The sequence below is a fragment of the Tyto alba genome, unplaced genomic scaffold (assembly GCF_018691265.1).
Source record: "Tyto alba isolate M040663 unplaced genomic scaffold, T.alba_DEE_v4.0 Super-Scaffold_6, whole genome shotgun sequence".
NCBI classification, from domain to species: domain Eukaryota; kingdom Metazoa; phylum Chordata; class Aves; order Strigiformes; family Tytonidae; genus Tyto; species Tyto alba.
In genome coordinates this window covers 8,777,659-8,795,708 of record NW_024881327.1, presented here as the reverse complement: position 1 = coordinate 8,795,708, position 18,050 = coordinate 8,777,659, and the positions used below count along the sequence as shown (strand labels likewise).

Here is an 18,050-nt window from a genome sequence, read left to right as displayed (position 1 = left end):
CCTTTCAGGCACGTTCTGGGCTCTTTCTCCCTCCCTCAACAGCAGCAGCGCGGGGCACGGGCAGCAGAACGCTGTCCGTCCTACCCGGGCTCTCAGGCCATGTCCACCGGTCCCACGCAGCGGTGAAATCCCTGGGATTTCACCTAATGGCTGCCCGTTCCGACTAAACACAGAGGTGAACCCTCAGTCCGGTTCTTCAGTATGCATAACGGAGATGATGAATTCTATATATTCCCCTGAAATAGGAAATCACTGTCTGAGCATAGACACCCTCGTGCCCTGAGTGGTGCTGAATCATCTAGCTTTTGAACAGTGGCCTTGCTCTTGGATCCTTTTGGAATTAGAGAGGAAGTAGCAGCTCGTGGTTTGGATTACAACAAAGAAAGCAAGACTGCTGCAGGAGCCCTAAAGCAGATTGTTTACGTGGTTTAGCAGCAGGAGGCCTGCAACTCCGTAAATTACCTCTCCACCAGCAGGGCTTGCTGTGGTAACAAGAATGTCTGGAGAAAGTTAACAACGAGGGTGAACTGAACTGAAAAAAAAAAAAAAAAAAAAAAAGTAATTGGATGTAAGAAGTGTGGCATCTTAGCAAATTTACAATTACTGCGTTCCTAATGAGAACAGAGTGTTCCTGTCTGTCTCTGGTGCGACTCAATGAGATAAAAATATTATTTGTTACAATTTGGTACCAACTGGAAAAGATTCTTATTTTTGTAGTGTTCTCTAAATTGGTACAGATAAATTGTTGCTACTCTGGAGAGTAATTTATAATGTGCATCATGCTGTTATCTTTTGTTAAATGGTAGGGAAAAGAGCAGAGAGTACATTTTGTTTTAAATAATAAATACATTTATAAATAAATAAATAAATAAATTTCACTCTTACAGGTCTCAAAGCCTCTTCCTGCCACCAGTGTCTTGAATTAAACATCCTCGCTCAGCAACATTATCCTCCCTCCCCCATTAACCTTCAAGCATGTTCCTTCCTTCAGGCATCTTCTATATAAAATCCTGCTCAGTGTAGCCTTCCCTCATTCAGTCACTCACCACCCCCATTTTAGCCCAGGGAGAGAGCAAGACATCTTTGCCTGTTTTTTTTATTAGTTGACTTTTTTCTACATTCTTTAATCATCTGAGGCACCAACATTGTACTTCGTTAATTTCCTTCGCCAAATGCTTTTCCTCTGTTCACCGCGGATGTTCAAGAATAGGTTGATTTCCTCGCATCTTCCACCTTAGTAGCACTTCAGTGTGTGCTTGGCACTTGTCAGGTTTTTGCATTTTCTTGCGCAAGCCGCAACCAGTCTCTCACAAACACAGTTGGACCTTGTGGCACAGCTGGGCGTGCGCCCAGGAGGGGCCAAAATCAATAGAGAAGGCTATGGTGCTATGGCGATGTATCTCGCTTGGTCCCATCGGTGCATCCAGGTCACTGGCAGAATAGTCATTGATCAGTTCCATCTTTCTGCTGTCTAAACCTGTTACCATCAGAGAGAATTCAGTTGCTGAACCGCCTATCCAGAGGGCAGCATGCCGTGATTCTCAGTGTGTGTTAGATTACAGAAGCCAGAGAGGAGTGCATCTGCTCGGTTGTGTTTCTGTAGGGCTGACTCCCGGTGCTGTATCTGCACTCAGCGCTTCTCAGTTCGGGATGTGTAAGCTGCAGAAGGGTTCCTGAGGCCCTCCTCCTCGGTGTCTGAGCTGAATCAGATCTTGAGTGAGAAGGGAAATACAATATGGTGTAATGGAGCTGGAGGGGGGATATGGGCACCTTTTCTCCCATCTTCAGTGTGTGGGGGAGGTGGTGGTGGGACTCGGGGGGTGTTCCTAGGAACATTTCAATTCCTAGTTTTGTTAACAGGTGAACTGGTGGGAGTAGATTACTAATATTTGATATGATGCCATATTCTGGTTTTTGTTTTAACCCATACAGGTATTTAACCAGGAGGGAGAATTCATACTGAAGTTTGGATCAAATGGAGAAGGAAATGGACAATTTAATGCACCAACTGGAGTAGCTGTAGATTCTAACGGAAATATTATCGTAGCAGATTGGGGAAACAGCCGAATACAGGTAGAAATTTTTGTATTTCAGAGGTGCTTGATTAGGAAAACTAATGGATTGATAACTCTGGCCACTGAAGTCTTCAGGCTTCCCAAGAAACAGGATAGCAGCATTAGAAGGAATGTGGTTTCTAAGACATCCTTTTATATGCCTCATTGCTGGTCTGTCCGCTTTTAGAACTGGTGGTGTCAGAATACAGACTTTCCAGTGTGACTGCTAGCAACTCTGATGGTTACTGTGACAAAGGCTTTTGTCTCCAAGTAGTTCTTCAAAAGCTATTTGATAACTTAGGAGACTTGCAACCATTGCTGAGATGATAGTAACTTATTATCGCCGTAACAGAAGATTGGAGACATGGTGGAAAATATGAAAAAGCAAATGATCTGTATAGACCCTGAGGCAAATGCAGCAGATTTTTATCATCTTTTTTAAATGTTCAGAAAATACTCTGCTTTTAAGTTATGAGAGTTGCACTCTTTTTATCTTTCAAGTGCTAATCACAAAGTCTTCTTATTTGCCAAAGAGTACCTAATAAATTACTAAGTGCATGTATTATTTTCACTGAATATAAAAATGAGGGAGCTGCTTATGAGTTGTTCTCAGGAAGCACTGTCAACAGTGTAAACAAATTTCTGATTTTCTCTGTGTGGGAACCTAAGAGTCATGCTAGCCACAGCAATAATATTTGTTAGGAAAACAAGGTGTTGGTTGAGTTCCTGATTGAGTTTGATTTATTGTAGTTGACTATTTTTAGAACAAGGAAGAGCCGAAGTGCTCCTTTTATTACTTCATTTCATGTTTAATTGTTGCCAAAGAACCTGGAAGCTTTAATTAGTTCTTTTTAATAAGAAAATGCATTTTTATATAAACTTGTATATTATGAGAATAACAGATCAGGTTCTGCCCTTGTTTATTCTAGTGTATGTCAACCATTTCAGAAGTGAGAAGTATAACTGAGAGCAGACTTGTAGCCCCTATTTTTCTTTTTTATTCATAACATTTATTTTGTGCTTTCTCACCCTCAAAGGTTTTTGATGGAAGTGGATCATTTTTATCCTACATTAACACCTCTGCTGACCCACTTTACGGTCCCCAAGGCCTGGCCCTTACTTCAGATGGCCATGTTGTAGTCGCAGACTCTGGAAATCACTGCTTCAAGGTCTATCGATACTTACAGTAGCAATGAGCTCTGGAGCTGGATAATCGTCCACCCTTAAGAAAAGACTGGTCCTAGAGATCCAATGCAGGACATCTCCTACTTTGAGTTAATTTTTAATAATGAAGGAGTCTCTTATGGACTTCTCGCGTTAATTTCCAAACTTACCTTGTTTACATAGGACTTGCACCTTTTACGTTTCTCACTGAACTTTTTGTTGTAAGCGTTAATACACAAAATCCTCCTTAACTGAATTCATAAAGACAATGTGATATTAAACACAAGCTGCAACTTGAGGAACTGGAATTAACTAATTAGGCAAAAAATGAGAAAAATTTGGGAAAAGTCCCAAAAGCTTTTTGAAGACTGCGAAGGGTAGCTCCTGCTCAGAGCTTCCAAATTTGAAGAATTATCATTGTTATGGATTATTTAACCCAGAGGTGATCCTGGGAATCTTCTAGATCTCATTATCATGGTAGGTATTACACTTTTAACATTCTTCAGTCTTACTATCTATAACAAGTAGGTCCTTTTAGTATAAGGTTAAGTCTCACAAAATCCGTCTAGCTCTAACCGTCAGACCTAACACAGCTCAGTGTTTAGCACTATGAGAATCAATGCGAATTTCCTACTCGTGTGGGATTAATGAAGGATTGTTTCATGTGCTTGTTTTTCACTCTTCCTCTTGCTCAGTGTGCTGGAAGGACTTTGCAGAGACCTGACATTTCTAAAGTTCTGGAAGAACTTAACTGTAGTGATACATTAGTGAGAGCTGAATTTCTGTATAACGACAGACCTTTTGACACCAAACTAGTTCATTAGGATCAGGGTTATTACAATGTCAACTCAATTAACCTCACGTGTGCCACTCTTTCATATGTGTTCATTGCCATGTTTCCTTAAGGCAACTCATTGTATTAACCAATAAAATAAATTGCAGCATCACACAGGACAGAAAGCCAGAGAGGTACCCCTATGGAGGACCTACGTTATACAACCAAAGGAACTGTGGTAAACAGAGGTTGTGTAGGAAAGCCAAGGGTTACCAAAGCTATTTGTTTTTACGTGAGAAAAAATACAAACAGGAATGAATTTGAACCAATTCCTGAAGTCCTTCATCAAAGGGAATTTTGTTAGAGGACAAAGTAAGGACTGTGAGATTTGTTCCGATTAGTTTGTATGTATGTATGTATGGCTGATTGACACAAAAATTAAGAAAAGTAAATGTAGGTTATTTCAGCAAACTGGAACATATGTATGCCATGTGTCAGTGGCAGTACTCTGAAAAATGTCCCTCCTTCATCCTGCCGGATCTCTCTACTGTGTTCTTTGTTGAAGTATTAATTTAATTGGAAATGCTTACAATCATATGACTTGGTTCTGTTTTTAATGTTGGGGGTTTTTTAAGTGTGAACTTGTCCTTTTTCAAGTAGCATTGGCGTTATTCTTACTTCTAAATCCAACGGTCAAAGGATGAATTGCTACTGTAGCCTAATATAGATAGAGTGGTGCTCACTCTTAAACCTCATTTTGAGGAGCTGGTGAGCTTGCTGCCAATGCCCACAATAGCCTGGGAAGTACTGTCTGTCTTTTCTCATTTTTAGGGCCTTGAAACAAAAGGGCATTGGGTCAGGAACAAGGGAGTATTTTAAGTATCTTTGCAAAATTGAAAGAAACCTTTGTTAAATTACTCGTTATTAAGCATTTGTCTTATTTCTAAATAAGATTGTTGTTTCAATTAATTTGAGAAAAACTAATGGTTTTCGTAAAAATGTATTTGACTTGTAAAAATGCAGACCCCAAGGTTCTTAAATGTGGAGTTTGTCTGGTTTTTAATTACTGTTTCTTAAAGATATTTCCTCTTCTTTCCCTTGTTTATTTTTTGCACATAGAGCCAATTTACAAAGTCTCAAGCAACGATAAGTTTCCTTATTTCATTGGAATAAATATTTTGTGTATAAGGCTTAAGGTTATATATAATGCAGCTAAGAAATTGGTGGTAATGTTTTTGAAATGTTAAAACTCATGTTTGTTATTACCAAGAGAACAAAAGATCCTCTGCTTGAACTGAGTTTGTCCTAAAATTCTGAAGATGATATCTCAGTTATTACACAATAAACTGTTCTATCAAAATTTAACAAAGTTGTAGATAAAATTTTCTGATGATCAAGTAATTTCCTTCTAAGTGTCCTTATAAACAACCTTCTGGCAAACAAACAATTTCTGACATTGGAATGCCCTTAAATGGCAAATTTATCAATGAATAAAAGGTACATAGCATTTTAACTCTACTTGTTAACAAAGAGAAGAGGTTGCACAGGTTCTTTGAGATCAAAACTTAAAAAGAAAATGAGAAATGTGCTGTTGTTGTCAGTTATGAATAGTATTAATTAAATCTAGTTCCAAATTTGGATTTTTATAATAATATTTTACTAAACTTGCATGGTTTCCACTCAGGAAACATTGCCAAATCCTCTGTTGCCAGGACCTGTGAGAAGCACAGAAATCAGACCCTAACTTATATATCAAAACATATACTTAAGACTGTACTGTTCCATGTATATACTTTTCCTCAGAAGATTTTCAGTCCCTTTGACTCAGTGTTGTTTACCGCCATTTTATATAACCTATGTCAATCCAGTGCATCCTGATGAAATATGGAATTCTGCATACAACCCCCTTACAACCCAGTTAACATCTGTTAAGAGTATTGAGGATTTCTTCGCAAGATTGAACAGTCTTTTGTGTTTCCAGACATCACTGAGGCTTCAGATATTATCACCAGAGCAGCACTTACTGCACCTGAAAAACGTCACTAATTTGGAGTTCCTTCTGATAGCAGATGCTGCCAGCTACAATTTCAAAATCAGTGGCATAGGGCATTCCCTTCCAAGGTCTGACTTCATCTGCCTGGCACCGGGAAACTGAGAAACACATTGCTTTTACAGTGTGCTTCTGAAGCCAACTTAGCTAAAATGCTTGGCTTACAAACCTTACAAAGAGCAACCAAAGCAGAAATTCTGTTCTAAAAAGCTGACAGATTCTTTTCTCATCCAATTAAGTGAACGTCAAAATTGCACTACCTGATTTGCTGAGTTGTTAGCATTTATTAAAGGCTTTATAGGCATTCTGCTGCCAGATTTCAGGTATAACCAAATGTTCCCTTGACTCCCCCTGGAATGCTAATTGACTAGCAGCACAGCATGAATGGTGAAAGTGTGTGCTACATTTAACTAATCTTCAACTCAAAAGTAATCTCAAGGTTATCAGATCTTGTGTAATTTGGAGCATTTTAGGACAAACTAGCCAACTGTGTTTTCATTGTTTTGTGAATAGGATAAAAGGACCTGTTCAGATAAATCCAATATAAACAGAAGGGGCTAAACCAGCAGCAATGTAGCTGAAAAAGAAAAGGACAATAATTGAGGCAAGCATTTGCCTAATGTAGATGGAGAGTTATTTATTAGTAAATGCTCTTTTGTTCTGTAAAAGCTAGAGGGCTTTCAATTTTATGTCAATATTTTTTATAACTATAGACCTAGTGTTGCCATAATGAGAACTACAAGTGCCCAATATTGAAAATTTTCTTCAAGAATTGTGAGCAGTGGTTGTTTAGGCCTGTTTGTGGAGAGTGCGCGAAAGGTATTTGTGCTACGGAGTAGGAAGACTCCTAACGGGTTGTGTTATTTTGATGAATGTACAGCACTTCAGTTGATGTTTGTGAGCAACACGGCCTTAACCCCGACACTTTTGCTTTGGCGTTATGACATGGGAATGTCCCCTAAGCTGCAGAGTGTATGGCAGTACCCCCTGTTAGAAATCTCTACCAGTTGACACGCTGCAGCTTTCCAGTTCTAGGAGTCCAGTCTGTCTGTTTTCTTGATTCTTTAAAAAAGTTTTTGTACATTCCATCTTTGTAAGTCACTCGTATGTTTTGTGTACATGTAAGCCTTGCACTCTCTTGACACTCATAATGAAATATTATTCTCACTTTTTTGTTGTTGTTGTCGGTTTGTTTGGTTGGATGTTTTTTTGTTTTTTTGTTTTTTTTTTTTTTTTTAAATCCCTGTGAGGCTAAATACAAACTTTGTCTCCTTAAGGTCAAGGATGAAAGATGCGCATCAAAGTGTTTGTGTGTGTGTGTGTAGTTTTAGCTTCCTGTGTGCCACGGTATTCTTGATGCTTTAGCCGATGATTAAAAGAAAAATTACTCTGTCTTGGAAATGTAGGAAAACCAGAGTCAAATGTGTACCTTTACCACGCACAAAAATTTCAAATAATAAAAATAAAGCTTGTTTCCTCTGTTATTTTCATGGTTGGGGATTTATTTTTCATATGTCTCATACTCACTGTCCCTAAAAATAGCCCCATAATGCAGGAAGATGGGTGGTTTTTTCCAAAAGGAAACCCTGACACCACAGGTCACAAGCCAAGAACACCGTGGTTGTTTCAAGGGTGTTTAGCTTTTATGTAGACACAGAGGAAAGAGGGACTTGGGTCCTTCTTGGGAAGAAGGTGGGGAATTGGAGCTTCCTTGTCATGTCCCTTCCTTCTTCACTTCAGTCATCAGAATTATCATTTTCATTGGTGGCAGTAAGCTTATTAGTAGTAGGATTTACCATTTGTATCATGGAAGTACACAATGCCTTTCAGCTACACTATGCTACAATCTTTCAAGGGTCTGCTGCAGAAAGCCAAATTTAAATTCTTGTAGAAGAACAGAAAATTAGCCTTAGGAGTTCAGTCTGACTCCTTTCCTGTAAGAACAATTTTTCAGCTCACGTTAACTTTTTTTTTTAGATAGTAAATTTGTCATACTGGTCACTGGTGAATTCTCCAAACCTGACTCCTTTGAGAACTCAGTGTGATTGGGAACTTGCTCACGAAGTGAAAATCTTCAGGTCCATCATTTGGCTTGGAAACAATCTCACTGGAGAGGCCAGACTGGTGATGCGTGTTTACTTGGTGGCAGAACACTCAGAAATGAGACAGCTGAAATATGCAGCACCCACGCTTTTTTCATGGATCTTTCCCCCAAACCCTTCAAAGGCTTTATTTGTCTGCCAGCTAAAAAAAACCCCACAGCTTGAAGCAGAGCAGTGTTCGTTTGACATTCAGAGTTGCGGAGCACCCGCTCCTTCTTGTGCAAAAAAAGACCATGAAGAACAGAGGAAATGGCACAGGGTATCCCGGAAGATGCAAAAAGACAGTCTGAGTAGGAAAGACTCTTTTTGCGTTCCCAATCTTTTCTCACTGATGGGCTAGACACTTTTTCTGTCCCCTGGATTATTACAGCAGAGGCTCTCCACCACTGAGCAAAATCAGACAGGCAGGCAGGACACTGAGATTGGGGAATGCTGCCCTTTACCAGGAAAATTCAGCAGAAAATGGCCAACTTCCTCTTTGGCCTTCCTGTGGTGCTTACTTGAATATTGACTCAAGTGCTAAAGCAGGATCTTTTAGAAGTTCTGTAAGCTGGAATACAGAGCCCAGTCTCACCAACATCAGGGAGAATAAGGCCAAAATAGCAAAGGGTGAGTGCATTTTGGGTGCCCATTTTGAGATAACCAGGATCTCTCTCGTCAGAGTGATAACCACTCACATAGCATCCAATGTTCAGAAGCGATTCATTTTCCCTTAGGCTGATGTTCTCTCTCACATTCAGTTACGCTGCTCTGCAGTTAACCGTCCCTGTAGTTTTGCTGGCAGTTCATGTGAATGCTCCCTAATTTGCATCAGATAAAACTATCTTGGTGAACTGGAACAGTCAGTGTAATTTCTGTGGACAGATGTTCTCCCCAGGCCCCAGCTGTGCTGGTGGAGGAGATACCCGCCACTTGCTGCCTCTTGCTGCCTCCAGTTGAAGGCTGCCGACCCTCAGGTCTGTTGGCTGAGCTTGTTCTTTTAGTGAAATACCTAGTTACCAAAAAACAGTATTTAGGCTGTTCACCTCAGTGAGTTGGTAAGTGCTTACTTCAGCAGCTCTGCTAGAAAAGCTGTGGAAGCAGTAAGCTTTGGAGGAGGACCAGCTAGCTTTTCTCACCGGGTTAGATGTCTGTAGGGAGAACATCTGCTTACAGTCTGAACACTCATCCGAGGATGAAATGAGGCAGCAAGTCCTGCAGAGACTGGCCTGCGTGGGTTATTCACGAATCACACTGCTTCCTGGTAACCCGGCCACATCCCACTGCAGGCTGCTTGGACCTCAGAGGGGTTGGTATCGTCTCCCGTGGGTGAGCATCTCCTAGAGCTCTCCTTGTCCTCCATCCTCAAGCTCTACTGAAGCATCTTTTTACTGTCAGTCATACAGATGTTCTGGGAGGTAGAGCTGCAGGACTCAGAAGGTTTGCTATTACTTTTCTGGAAATAAACTGATCTGCTATTCAACTTGAATTCTTCCCTTCTGGTGAAAAATAGCTCATTTAATTAAAGACTGCACTATGTATACAAAAGGAACAAAATTAATGTAAGACAGACAATTTGCAGTCTCCAACTTCTTAACCTTCCTGTCTGCCATTGCCACTTTAATGTCCTTTCAAAACAGAGTTTATGAATGTAATTCAATTACAGATTTGTAGGAGCAAAGTGAAGGAGGATACAAATTTAATCTCATCTAAGTGTATTTTAACACTGACAGAGCAATGTATTTTCTTTACCTCAGGAACAGTGAACTGTTTTGGCTCGTACTTAAAAATCTCAGTCAGACACATAGCATAGAAAATTTCAGCCCAAACTGCTAAACCTTAAGAGAATCACAGGGAAATGATAACAATCTCCCAATAGAAAGGCACTGTTATGAGTCCCCCTTCCACAGTATTCCCATCCATTGTCTTGGTTTTATATTAATAGTATATGAATAGCAGGTTTGTGAAATACCACATTTAGACATTCTGAAGCCCATTAAAAATGCCAAATCTTTATGTATTTTAGGTATCATTCATTCCACTTTATCCAGTAATGGCAAACTACCCTTACATGAAAAAGCACGAGATACTTCTGTGTATTCTCCCTCTGTTTGGGACCTCTTCCACCTGGTGGTCTTTCAAACAAGTTTGTTTTGATCTGGTGCTGAAAAATTTGGGATGTGTTAAGGACAGAGTAAATTTGGCCATGAGAGGTCTTCCGGGCTGCCAGCGTACTCGGGGCAGCTGAGCCTGGCTATCTCCCGGGGGCATGGGCAGAGAAAACCTGCTGAGTCTCCTGCCCCACCATCACCCGAGAGCGTGACCAGCATTTTGGAGGCGGGTGTGCCGGGCTGGCTTGGTTGCTGTGATCATGTTCAACCGCTGAATCCAGGAACGCCTTCCAGCTGTGGCTCCAGGTGTGTGCTCCGGCCACATGTCGGCTCCAGCGGGGGGGTGAGACCTGGGCGTTTGCTGCCAGTCCATTCTCAGGTGTGACAGGGAGACGGGAGCATTGCTGCCTCACAAGCGTGCTGAACAGAAGCCCTGAGGTACGTGCCCCAAGCCTGCTCCAGAGCGAGTGTCCCTCTGAAACCCCTTCCTCCCTCTCCTCTTCCTCTTCTTCTTCTCCCACTGGTGTGTTCGGCTCCGACACCCACTCTGCTGCTCACACACGTCGCGTGGAGAAAACCCAGGCCGCAACAGGTGATTTGGAAATGTCGTGGCAACCATTTGCTTGGCAGGGGTAGGAAAACGGAGCGGAGCTCGGTTTTATTTCAGGCTGTGAAGGAGCAGGAAGGGGCCCATGTCCCGGGGCAGAGGAGGTCACCGTGATGGGAGGGAGACAACTGTCACAGCGTGGGGACATACTCACTTTGAGGGCTGGCCAAAGGAAGGGAAAAGCGGGGGGCAGAACATGAGCCCTCACAACAGATGAGGAGGTGTGCCAACAGATTTCATGGCAAGTGAGCAAGTTGAAAATGTGAAGCACAAGGAAGTGTGAAAGAACAAGAAGCTTTGTGTTTTGTATGAATATTAAGCTTCATATTAATAATGTCCTTTCTAACTTGCATTTCATTTTCAGTAATACACTGGTGCGCACAGTGAGGAACAGGATCACGGCCAGGTCTGCGTGGAAGAGAACCTCAGGTTTCAGGAAAGGGGATGCTCCGCAAAGGCCATGGAAAATCTTTATGGGGACTGCGTGAACATTTCAGCTTGTGCATTTTCATTTGCTTGAATTTAATGTCTAGAATTAGTATGGCAGATATGAACCCACCACTGTTAAACTGCAAAGCAATTTCCCAGAACTGCTGTAGCTGAAGGAAGGTAATTTACAGCACAAATAATAATTTAAGCAAACTGTAAGTAATTAAAGTCGGTAGAACAGTCATTACAACAAACAACCGTTTCAAACAACACCTGATGTGCCCAGGTCCTTTGCTTCCATGGGCAGAGAGGGTTTTATTTCTCCATGTCGCATTGCTCCTATAATGGGCTAGTCATACAATACACATCATTTTAGACCACCGTTCATGTGTTTGTGTTTTAGCTTTGCTGCTGGACCTTGGAGAAAAAAGAATAGGCTGTGCACAGAGTGGGCAGCCCTGGCCCAGTGCCTCATCTTGGAGGTGTAGCTACCTGGAGGCACGAAGCACGTATCCTGCAGATTTTTCACACCCACAGCTGTAGACGGAGATTCAGAAACAAGTATTTACAGGCAATGGTGATGGGGTTTGAAATATTTTTAAAACTTGATAATTTTCAGTGATTTCAATAATACAGCAAGTATATATTGAAGCTATGGCAATGACATCTGTCAATAAAATTGTACTTTCTACACAAAATATAAAATGGGTAGGTATTGAGAAACACATGATGACATAAGAACTGGAGAAAATTTTGCTCTAAAGCCTGGGCAATGCCAAATGCAGAACTTGAGTATGGCTCCTACGTCTGAACACATTCTCCAGCTGGTGCCACATGTAACTCACAGGTAGCTGGTGACAAAAGCTGCTCTACTTCCTAAGCTTCATATGTCTAAGAGTGCTTATGCTACGTGAAAAAAAAAAAAAAGCAACAACAACAACAAAAAAAACAAACAACACAAAACTAAACAAACAAACCAAAAACCAAACCAAACACAGGATTATAATACATGAAATGAGAGAGAAGTGATAACTTGCTTTCTGGTATGTCAAGACTGCTTTATAAAAATGCAAAGATCTATTCCTTGGTTGACTGCACAAGGTATAAAAACCAGAATATAATTTTATGCATTTTTTTCCCCCCACCCCCTTAATTTTATTCTGTGGTGGACCCGGGCCGGGCCTGCTGCCGCCCCGCCGGGACCCGGCTCCCCTCCGGGCCGCGGCCCCCGGGGCCTGCGGGGGGCCGGGCCGGGCCGGGCCGGGCCGGGCCGGGCCGGGCCGGGCCGGGGCGGGGCGGGGCGGGCGGCGCCGCGAGCTGCGCAGGCGGCCCCTCCCGCCGGCCTCTTCCCGCCCGGTGGCGCCGAAATCAAACCCCGCCGCTCGCCCGCGCCGGAGGCGACATGGTAAGCGGCGGCCGCGGCGGGGCCGCCCGCCCGCCTTCCTTCCTTCCCTCCTCCCGTTCTCGCTGGAGACGCGAGCCGGTGCCGGGCCCGGGCGGTTAAGGGGGCTGCTGAGGGCGCGGCGGCGGCAGTCGGGGCTGAGGGGAGGGCGGGGCAGGGCGGCCGTTGCTGCGGGCCCGGTATCCCGCCTGCGGCCGCTGAGGGGCAGCGGCCGGCCCGCCCGCCGGGCCCGCGTCCCCACGGGCAGCGGCGGCGCTCCCGCTCCTCCCGCCCCGCGGGGGCACCGCGGCGCCGGGGCCGCGCGTGTAGCGTTACCGTGGCGTGGGCCGTGCCCTTGTCCTGGTTTCTGGAAGAGCGATGCCCATCGAACAGGCGGCGGCTGGAGGCGGGCAGGGTGCCCGCTGGGCCTGCTGGGCCGTGGGTGTGAGGATGGCGGGCAGCGTCGCGTACCCGTGGGTGGCCGCAGCACGGGTATGCCTGGCGTGGCTTGTGTTCCTGCTGTGGAACACCTGCCAAAGAGGTAGGAGAGAGAAGTCAACGTGAAAATTAATAAAATTTATCTAGAGAACACACGGATTTGTTACTTTTCTCCATCTGTTGGAGTGCTGGTGTGAGACTTGGTGCCTGAGGGGTGCAGCTAGTCAGCACTTGCTTTCGGAAACACCGCTCGAATTTCCCATCGTGCGCCAACGGTTTTTGTTCTTGTTGCTCCTGGTGTTAGGGCTGCTTGGGAAGGCAGGGTGGAAGAAGTTGCGCAGTCTGCTTGCTGTTCGTGCTCCTACTTGTGTGTGCGAGGTGGCTCCAGCCTCTGATCCTGCCCCACTGGCGTCAGAGGTGACAGCTGTGATGTCGGTGCTGATGTAGGACATCACTGGCTAAAGCAGAAAGGGGTAGACTTTAAAATAATATTAGTAGTGCTTTTGTTAAATATAATACTGAATTGCTTCTGTGCACGTCTCTGAGTTAGTGTAGCTGCATAGGCTAGTTTTTCAATTTATTTTTAAAAATCTAAATCAGCCTGTTTCGTACATTTAAAATGTTACGCTGCCCTACCGTGTGATTTATTTAAGAAGGAAGCAGCAGTTAAGAAGTAAAAAATTGTGTAGAGTCCCGTCTGTTGGGGCTTGGAAACAAACCCATGTCATCTTTCTCAAAGCACCATGTTATTAAAACCCCCACTTTCACTGACTCAAGTGCAACAATAGTCATGTGTTTTGTTTTGTTTTGTTTTTTTCTTTCAAGGGAGACCTTTTTCTGCCAACATCCTATTTTGCTCTTCTAGCCCCCTTTCAGCTTCCTGTATCTGCACGCAGCAGCGCAGGGTCTCACAGCCTGCAAAGTGGGGAGTGGGACAAGGGGAGACATTCCTGAATCACGTTATGGCCGCTGCTTTTGGGTTGTTGAGGACTATGCTAAATGCTATTAATAAGACTCCAGTTCTCTGTGAAGTATTTTATATCCTAATTTTGCAAGGGGCATGTCAAAATAGTGTCTCTGAAAGTGATCAGAGGAGGATATTTCTCAGTTTTGCATTACTGGTAGCAGCGATAGTGAATAGTCATTTCTGCCTTTTGTTTCTATTTCAATCCATGTTATTTACTATTTGGTCACACAACGGTGGAGAAAATAAATAAAAGAAACAGTTTTTAAAGTGTGACTTTGAAATTACAGAGTTGGGCAGGAAATTTGAAGAAAGAATTACCTAAAAATATGTTTTCTCTCCTTAAAAATAACTGTGGCCTGTATCTCCCATTAGCGTTTCTATATCACAAGATAAAAAACAATTCTAAACAAAAAAACTCCCCGAAGCTCCTTCCTATATTTTTAAAGACTATTAAACATTTGGGTGAGTTGATGAGAATTGGTATAAATACATGTTTTTAATCTAGTAAGGTACACCAATGAACTGTTGGTATGCAAAGAACTATTGAGGCTTGATCTGGATTGGGCTGCACGAAAGGTTGACTCCAAATTTAGCATATAGGTCCCTCGGTTTAATAGACTTCAGGTGGATTAACTTGGTGTAATGATTCTTTGGGAAGAAGTAGTTTATTTGAAAATCTGGGTTTAGTGGTAAGATATTTTAAAGGTTGGCAAATACAACTTAGAGGTAAAGAGATTTGAATTCTGAGCAGATGTTGATTATTGAAATGGCTGAATGTGTTGGGTTTTATGCTTTTTTTTTCTTTTTTTTTCCTATTCTAGTCAAAGAAAAAAGGTCTGAGCTTTGAGGAGAAGAGAGTTCGCATGATGGAGATCTTTTTTGAAACAGTAAGTAACTTGTAATTGTCCTGCATTTGCATTGGTGGGAAAGTGAGTCCTCAAAGGAGCTTGACTGTAGATGAAGATGAACTCTGTATATCCCGCTATGCATTTCACTGATGCCCTGTGTCATCAATGTGATTAGTTGGCTCATCCCCAGGTGGAGCCAAGGCATGAAGATGCACAGGTGATATTAAATGCTTCATGTGCTCCCTATTCAAATCTCATTTCAAACCTGTTACCATAAGAGGGATAGCAAGAGATTAGAAAGTATCTCACTGCAGTTTATGGGAGGAGAAAAAATCTGAGCGTTAGAAAAGGTGAGAGCAGACCTGGAAAAGGTCACTGGAGAGAAGAAAAGCAGAGCTACAATTATATTGGAGACATACACAGCCCACAGTGTTTCACCTACTAAAAAAATTATTGTGACATTTGAATGCTTGAGCGATGTAGTACATCTGGTGCTGACATTCTAACCTGGGTTCTGTTGGCCCTAAGGGGTTTACAGTCTTAACTTGAGACAAAATGTTGACTTTAGAGCACCAAAGAAAAGAACAGGGCTTGTTACAGTAGCAGTCTTTTTTTTTCTTTTTTTTTTTTTTTTTTTTTAAATTTAATTCGCAGAATGTTCTAATTCTGTTGAGGGATATGCAGCCTGTTTCCCTAGCAAAACACAAACATGCAATGTATTTCCTACTTGCTTTCATTGGCATTGATTTAGTGTAAAAACCACTCAGGCTTAGATGATGCTGTCATTTGGAGCTAAAGTGTCTTTTATGTTTTGCACAGAAAGATGTGTTCCAGTTGAAGGATATAGAGAAGATTGCTCCAAAAGAAAAAGGGATTAGTAAGTGTTTACAAAAGTTATTTCTCTTGAGCCATTAATCATTTTTGGGACAGATCATACAGTGTAAATTTTCCTGGCTACAGTTTTAGGTTTGTGATTGTAATAACAAAAAAAAATTAGCTAGAAAGGGAGACTGGTCAATGGCAGGGTTGTAGCGTTAAAAGTGACATCCACAGCATACTCCTACCTCAGTTTGCTGATGTTTGTCACTTACGTTAGATGTTAGGGCCAAGGTAGGAGGTAACTCCAAGTTAACCACTAAAACATGGGATTGTGTTTTTCCTAGGCTCTGAGATGCCTGCCTTGCAGTGACTTTCAGCATATTAAATCGTTACATGTACTCAGGTAGTGAACAGAGGATTTAAATGTCTGTCTGCAGTGTCACAAATATCTTAAAATGCTAGTCCAGATGTACGTGGTCAATGTTCTGTTGAGCTTTTTGACCCCAGAAAATGTCTGGACAGCTGTAAATGGAAGGAGTTTGTCTTTTCAATGAAAGCTTTCCTGATGAGATCCATTGGTTTAGGATTAGGTCCAAGACGATTTATCTTATGCTACTGGGTTGTTTGATATGTTCCTCATTCTACTCCCTTCTATGTCCTTTGACGTAAGGGGGGTGAAGCATAGTGTTTGGGTAGTTGTCACTGTCTTTGACTAGCATATCTTTGTGGCACTGCAAGAGTAAATGAACTTGTTGAAAGAACTGCAGACATGACTGAAAAACTGCATTACGATATTCACATTATGTCAGCAGCTAACAGAGGCACTTGTAGACTTCTAAAGAGATGTGGTGCTGTCTTGATTGGTTTGTCAATGCATGTGTTTAATTGTAATTTGTGGGAAGAGGATGCAAACCAGTAAATACAAGCAATGGAACTGCATATTTAAAAATTTGGAGGGTAGAGTTCCTAAAACCATTAACACCTTTGAATAGTCAGAATTCATCCTGCCTCTGCATATGAAGGCGTATAGCCACACAACCCAAGCCCCAGTTACTCTGGAAAGAAAAACATCTAGCCTGTGGAAACATCCCCATACTGGCATCCAGCCTATGTCTTCTGAAGGGTTGGATGTTCCTGATCTGGGATCCCCTTTAGAGTTGAAATTGAAAGTCAGACATAAATTAGCTCAAAGGTCTTTACATCTGCAACATTTGCAGTTAATAATAACTACTTTGCTTTGTTGACCAGTTACCATTTTTAAAATGGTGAATTATACCACACATTTTGCAGAAAATGAACAATTATATTCCAAAATGTTTTGGATCCTTCTGAATGCAGGTGATTTTTCTGTATTGGATCCGAATATAATCAAAGGTAAAATCAGCCCCTCCTGAGTCTGCAAATAGATGTCTTTAATGCCTCTGCTGCTGTTAAGTGCTTTGATAAGCATTACAAAGTGAAATGTAATTACACTCCTAATGTTAGATTAATCCGTGTTAGAATTAAGATTGCAAGACAACTTCTCAAGTACCCTCTCATGTGTTTGTTATGGTATTATACTGTAATATGCATGTATGTTTTATGATACTCATGAGTGGTATTTTACAAACATCTGGTAGCAGACTGTACAGAATAGCAGCCTTTATGTATAAATTGCTGATTTCAAAGAGATTCATCCCTTCAAGTGAAGCATCAGGCATGGTGTCCTCTTGAAATCTTCCAGCTATCAGACATTATAGTGAAATACTCAGAGAGACGACTGTAGATGATGGGTTATGGTATTCAAAATTCTCCATAGTTTGGAGGCTATGCAGTTCTAATTTGATATTTTTGCTTTTATCAGCCTCAATGTCGGTGAAAGAGATTCTGCAAAGCTTAGTTGATGATGGCATGGTGGACACTGATAGAATCGGAACTTCCAATTATTTCTGGGCTTTTCCAAGTAAAGCTCTTCATGCCAGGAAGCGCAAGTTGGAAGAATTGGAGTCTCAGGTAAATCTGTTTTAAGGAAAGTACTTGCTTATCTGAATGGCTTTGCTTTTTTTCTTATATCCCCTTGTCATTCTTCTTCATATCATGCGCTCTCATGTGTGCATATGTATGTGTGCACACTCACATGAATTTTATTATAGGAATCATCTGGCAGACATGATATGACACTCATCTTGCTATCACATCAGAAAAGTTTTGGAGGTTGTTCTTGTTGAAGGTTGAGAAGACTTTGTCTACTTGCTGCTGAAAGCACGTTATTCATGATGCAAAACATCATTAATGGACTTTGTCTAGATATTTAGGCAGCGTATGCTTTTATGTGTCCTCTATATAA

At 42.0% G+C, this 18,050-nt stretch overlaps 2 protein-coding genes across 9 annotated transcripts in view; both read left to right on the top strand.

Annotated features, from left to right (window-relative positions):
* TRIM2 (tripartite motif containing 2) overlaps nucleotides 1-7,527 on the top strand; it is a 92,143-nt gene extending 84,616 nt beyond the window's left edge. For all 8 annotated transcript variants that reach the window (XM_033007228.2, XM_033007226.2, XM_033007227.2 and 5 more), the window contains 2 exons: nucleotides 1,933-2,073; nucleotides 3,092-7,527. In XM_033007228.2, coding sequence (XP_032863119.2) covers nucleotides 1,933-2,073; nucleotides 3,092-3,244 — 294 coding nt within the window. In that variant the 3' untranslated portion in view covers nucleotides 3,245-7,527. The remainder of the gene's footprint in view (nucleotides 1-1,932; nucleotides 2,074-3,091) is intronic.
* Nucleotides 7,528-12,600: 5,073 nt separating this feature from the next.
* Nucleotides 12,601-18,050, top strand: part of MND1 (meiotic nuclear divisions 1) — a 45,509-nt gene continuing 40,059 nt past the window's right edge. Inside the window, 4 exon segments of the mRNA XM_042808433.1 lie at nucleotides 12,601-12,676; nucleotides 14,879-14,944; nucleotides 15,725-15,782; nucleotides 17,568-17,716. Coding sequence (XP_042664367.1) covers nucleotides 12,674-12,676; nucleotides 14,879-14,944; nucleotides 15,725-15,782; nucleotides 17,568-17,716 — 276 coding nt within the window. The 5' untranslated portion in view covers nucleotides 12,601-12,673.